This window comes from Trichechus manatus, unplaced genomic scaffold (genome assembly GCF_000243295.1).
Source record: "Trichechus manatus latirostris isolate Lorelei unplaced genomic scaffold, TriManLat1.0 scaffold00741, whole genome shotgun sequence".
NCBI classification, from domain to species: domain Eukaryota; kingdom Metazoa; phylum Chordata; class Mammalia; order Sirenia; family Trichechidae; genus Trichechus; species Trichechus manatus.
The window spans coordinates 2,651-8,630 of record NW_004444677.1 but is presented as its reverse complement, the minus strand read 5'-3'; the positions used below and the strand labels follow the sequence as shown (position 1 = coordinate 8,630).

The 5,980-nt window shown below is 35.8% G+C and overlaps 1 protein-coding gene across 1 annotated transcript; it reads right to left on the bottom strand.

Annotated features, from left to right (window-relative positions):
* Nucleotides 1-294: 294 nt before the first annotated feature.
* LOC101350035 (olfactory receptor 151-like) lies at nt 295-2,332 on the bottom strand. The gene is given in 1 exon segment (XM_023725881.1): nt 295-2,332. A coding segment is annotated over 1 exon segment (1,128 nt). The 5' UTR covers nt 1,587-2,332; the 3' UTR covers nt 295-458.
* Between the last annotated feature and the right edge of the window lie 3,648 nt (nt 2,333-5,980).

Below are 5,980 nucleotides of genomic sequence, written 5' to 3'. Positions count from 1 at the left end.
AATGGTGGTTTCAAATTAGCCAAGCATAAAATTATGTTATGGATTTAGTCCATGATCAAGGATTAAGATTATTATTTCCTGTCACAGCCTAGTCTGATACAACTTACCCTGAGTGTCATCTACCTGGTTGTGAATGACAGAAGTCCATGACACCAATTTACACTAACTAAAGGAAAATAATATTCTACCCCAGATTTTCTCAATAGGGAAGGAGAAGACCCTGGGAAGAATTATTTAAAATACATATGCCTGAGCCACATTAAGGACCTACTGAATCTTAATATCAATGGTATATTATGTTCAAGGAATAGATTTGTGTCCATGTGTGCACAGATTTCAATAGAAGGGTCATAGCTGATAGATGTAGTGAAAGGAATGAGAATGGGATGTACATTTTAAGAAACAGAAAGATAAGTTAGTGTTAAGAAAAAGAAAGAAGCAGACTATTGTCCTGAAATTTAGTGGTTCTGACTACTACCCTGGGGTGATCCATACCTCATATGCATGACTTTGCTGAGCACATTCTTTACATCCTTATTCCTCAAGCTATAGATCAGAGGATTCAGCACAGGGATCACTGTGGTCTAGAACACAGAGGCCACCTTCTCCTGGGCCATGTTACTGCTGGATGCTGGCTTTAAATACATGAATATCATGGAGCCATGTAAAACTCCAACAACTGTAAGATGAGAGCCACAGGTACTAAATGCTTTGGACCTGCTCTCAGCTGAGGGTATTTGAAGAATGTGGGAGAGTATAAAGGCATAAGAGACTATGATGGCCACAGTTGTTACTAACGTATTGAATCCACCTCCAATTATCACCAAAATCTCATTGATGTAGGAACTGGAGCATGAGAGCTTTAGGAGAGGAAGTGTGTCACAGAAGTAATGACAGATAATTTTGTCCTCACAGAAGGAAAGCCTAGTCATGAAAATAGTGTCTACCACAGCTCCAAAAGACGCCATGAGCTAGACTCCACTCACCAGCATATTGCAGATCTTTTGGGACATGGTGACACTGTAGAGCAGTGGACTACAGATAGCTACGTATTTATCATATGCCATGGCAGTCGGCATATAGCACTCAGTAATAGCAAAAACACAAAAGAAAAAGAGCTGAGTCATACATCCAGGAGAGGAAATAACATTTTTCTCCCATACAAAGTTTTCGAAGAGTTTAGTGCTAACAACTGAGGAGTAAAACAGATCTAGGAATGACAAATTACAGAGGAAGAAGTACTTGGGTGATTGGAGCTTAGAATTGAAAGTGATGAGTAGTATCATACCCAAGTTTCCCATTACAGTGACACCATAGATACCTAGAAACAAGAGGAAGAGAGGCAGCTGGAGTTCTGGTCTGTCTGTCAATCCCTCAAGGACAAACTCAGTCACTGTGGAATCATTCTGTCTGGCCATTTCCTTCAGGAAACAGGATGTGCAACAAAGAAAAAGAAAAATCACGGGAAGTAAAGAAGCTGTTAGTCCATGAATACTAGAAGGTTTACTAGTGTTGTGGTAGAAGATAAAGTTGATTATCAAAGTAAAACAGTATAAGGTGGTCAATAATAACATGGTGAATAACATATTTCATATCAGGACTATTTTACTCAAGACCTTCATTAGCTACACAAAAACAAAGAATAAATACAATGTGATCTTTAAAAATAATAAGAAAATATCCCAATAGGGCAAAGCTACCAATATTTGTGTATCCTCCAAGATTTTATTGGTGTCTGGAAGAACCTGGAACTCAGCAGCTATGCAATTAACTGCGACTACATAACAGAGTTCTGGAACACTTGGTACTGAAAACATCAAGGTTTTATTAAGTCTTAAGAAAGTTATTTCAGGGTTAATATTGGGCCTTTTGTGTGCACTGGAGTGTTGTTGCCCACATAATACAGAGCACTCCTCAAAGATAAACTGGTAAGAAATGTATACCTTAGGGTCAAGATTGATAGTCTTAAAGGGAGGTGCAGAGATCTCGATGCTCCAAATTAAGCAGGTCTTCAACTTAATCTTGGAGTACTTTGATTCAAATGAGTGAGTACCTGCTATATTTGTTTTTCTTTCTAGAAAGAGCTTTGGAAGCTGTTGTAGGTGTATATTGGGAAAGTAATAAAATATGAAGAAATTGAAGAAGAGACCTTTTCCTAGTGTTCCATCCACTGCACACACAATAGGAAGCAGAAACCTCTGTTAATCCATCTTCAGTTTTGTTGGCTTAAGTAATAGGCACATATTTTTTGGTCAACAGCACTTTTGTTAAAATATAAATTTGTAATTCTTCCTAAGTAATTCCATTTCACAATGAACTATTTAGTAAAACTATACTCAGAATTTTGTGTAGTTAGTTGAATGCTCTGTAGAGTAGGAGAGTTGTTGCTCCTACTTAATTTATATTTTCTATTTTGTAATGTGAGATAAATTCACATAGTCAGCTTTATGGCAAAACTTACCAGTCCAGAATCTGGTTGGACTTGTTGAGAGTGTGATGTTATTAGACTATAACATCAAAAAAAAAAAAAAAATCAAATGGTAACCACTGGAAATAAAGAAGAAATATAGCTGATTCTACCTTGAGTGAGGGTTAATAAGATCCCCTTCCACTACAAGATTAAACCTTTTGTAAGCATGAGTTACTTTGATTTGTTGTTTGTAGGTCTTTGATCTCCAGGGAGATGCAACAGTATGGTATTCTCCTAGGACTGCAAGTCCAGTGGACAACCTTCGAGGTGAAATTCTCTTGAGAAGAAGAAAAGCAATTATTGGATTATATTTTCAACCAAAATAATGACACTCTCAGAATATTGGCATTTGCAATGTTCAGAATTACTAACTTCTTAAAAGGAAAGATCTTTACCCAGCAAAGGGTCATTGCTCACATCTGGAATGATTGTAGGATCATCATAAACAGATTTTTGGCAGTTTCCTAAGGCTGTTGTCACTTACTTCAAAGAGCAGCCATCCAGCCTCGTATCTGTTTGTGCTCCAGTAGAAGAGCATAGTAAATCTTGCTTTTAGATTTTTAACTCTTTGTACTGTAATTAAGGCCAATTAATAATTATTCTCCCAGAACATTGAGTAAGCATCCAAGTTGTCAATGATGACCTAAACAGAAAGATCCATTTTCCTCCTAAATATTTTTGTTACTGTTTTTGGTGCAGTTTTACAGGGCAGAAGGGGTTTCTTATCAGAGTTGAAAAGAAGCTCCTGTTGGCTGCTCCAAAAGCCAAGTCAGACATTTGAGATAGTATTATAGGCTCTAAGAGTTAGTATAGGAGCCCCAGTGGTGCAGTGGTTAAAGCACTCAGCTGCTAATCAAAAAGTGGGTGGTTGGAACCCAGCAGCTGCTCCATGGAAGAAAGATCTGGCAGTCTGCTTCTGTCAAGATTTACAGCCTTGGAAACCCTATGGGGAAGTTGAACTCTGTCCTCTAGGGTCTCTATGAGTCGGAATTGATTTGACGTCAGTGGGTTTGGTTTGGTTTTGGAAGATTAGTCTAGGGCTTGTACACTTTGGCCTTGGGCCTCCAAGAAAGAATGGTTTCAAACTCACCTCTAGATACTTCATTTTCTTGGAGAAGATTAGGATAGGCACTTTGTTATCCTGAGAAGACTTAGGCACTCTTTAAGATGTGTAAGGAACATTCTCTGAGACATCAGTAATATATCTTTGATATAAATCTCTACAGAGGCTCTCCTTATTAAACCTCAAAATACTCAAGTCAACAAGGATTTATACATGAATAGGGCAAAAAAACAAATATTGCTTTTACCTTTGTTTCCAAGGTCATTGCTGCTTTGAACAAGAATTAACTTATAATACTTGGCTTGGTTTCTACATCTGTTAGTGGTCATCTTTTATTATCCAAATGCTCTACTAATCACTTTCTTATACTTTATTTTCATTACTGTTTGGAAAGACAGAGAATTGGTTGTAGAACAAAAGAACTAGATAGAATATCCTGGGTATACAGGTGGAGTATATAATAAGGGGGCATTTAAACAATGAACTGACAGTACTGAACAGCCCAGATCACTTTCTTATTAACCATTTAGCTCTACTTTTGCTTATCCCATTTTTCTCATAAACCATAGAACATATAGGATTTAATTATTTTATCAGAAGCTATTTACATCCATCCAGAAAAAGGCAAACATGGTTTTTAAACCCTTTAAAACAATATTTCTTTTTCAACAATGTTTCCTGAACACAGAATCCAATTTACCGAAAATTATTTCAGTGATTTTCTTGATCTACTTACACAAATGTTTTAGCCTTAAACTCGGTAAAATTCAAAACGTGAGTTTCATGACATATCTTATCAGTACAGCTTTACCCTTTACTAGCGTAAGAAATATGTTGAACTCTTATATTTGCAGGTGACTATGCTAGTGTCATATCACATCTGCTAAGACCTTAAATATAATGTATGCATATAAAACAAAAACCTTTTGCTGTTGAATAGCGACCGTATAGGACAGCGTGGAACTGTCCCCCAGGTTTCCAAGGAGTGGCTGGTAGATTCAAACTGTTGACCTTTTGGTTAGCAGCCACAGCTCATCGTGGCTCTTAACCACTGTGCAACCAGGGCTCCTATAAATATACACATATTTTATATATTCAATTGTTGTTGCTAACTGCTGTTATTTTTGACATTATATATTAAATTGTTGTTTTTGATGCTGTCGAATCACTTTTCTACTCATGGCAACTCCATTTGTTACAGAATAGAACTGCCCCATAGGGTTTTCTAAGCTGTGATCTTTGTGGGAGCAGATGGCCTTGGCCGGTCTTTCTCCCACAGATGGGCTGGGTAGGTTCGGTTAGTAGCCAAGTGCTTAACCGTTGCATCACCTGGGCTCCTTATATGTTAAATAATTATATAATATCATTTACAATAAGTGATTTAGTAAAAGTATACACAGAGTTTTGTGTACTTACTTGAATGCTGTCAGGAGTAGAAGAGTTGTTGCTCTTACTTAACTTATATTTTCCCGCTTAATTTATATTTATACCTTATTTATATATAAATATAATGTAATGTAACAATAGATATAATAGCAATAAACATTAATAAGTAATCAACCTATGTTCTTCCTGAATTAGTGAGACTCTCTTAAAGGTTTTATATTAAATGTATTGTTTATATTAAGCATGATGTTCATTGGAAATTTCTGATATGACTGTCTCCTAAAATTAAAGAACAGATCTTCAGCTTTAATCAAATGACTCTTTTGGTGTCTATTAATGTAATAAATTATTTTGACTGACTTTTTTTTTCAATTTTGAAATTTAATTGCATTATGGAATAAATACGTTGTATGATAATATATATTATTTTTCTTAGTATTTTGTCTATATTCACTAGTAAAAATGATGACAATTTGTTCTTTCTCTGTTCATTGTCCAGTTTTAATTTCAGGGTTATGAAACTCTTATAGTGCTAACAAAGGAATTTTTCATATTTTTTCCCTGATTGGGAAGAATATAATTAATGAAGGAATTATCTGTTCCTTGAAGGTTTGCTAGAATTTACTTATGAAAAATCCAAACCTGCTTTTTCTGGGGACGTAATTCTGATTAACTCCACTGTTGTCGAGTCATTCCAACTTATAGTGACCCTGTTGGACAGAGTAGAACTGCCCCATAGGGTTTCCAAGGAGCAGCTGGTGGATTCGAACTGCTGACCTTTTGGTTAGCAGCCAAGCTCTTAACCACTGTGCCACCAGGGTTCAAGTTCTTATTTCTTTAACAATTACTAGTTATTTCAAATATTCCTCATTTTTTGTCATTGTTGGAAATTTGCATTTAAAACCCATTCATCTCAAATTTATTTGTGTACATATTATGCCCTCATTCATTTTCTATTTTTTATTCTATTCGTAATTATATTTGCTTTTCTGATTCCTAAAGCTATTTATCTACATTTTTCCTTGGTAATTTCTGCCTGAGCTTTGTTATTATTAATTTTT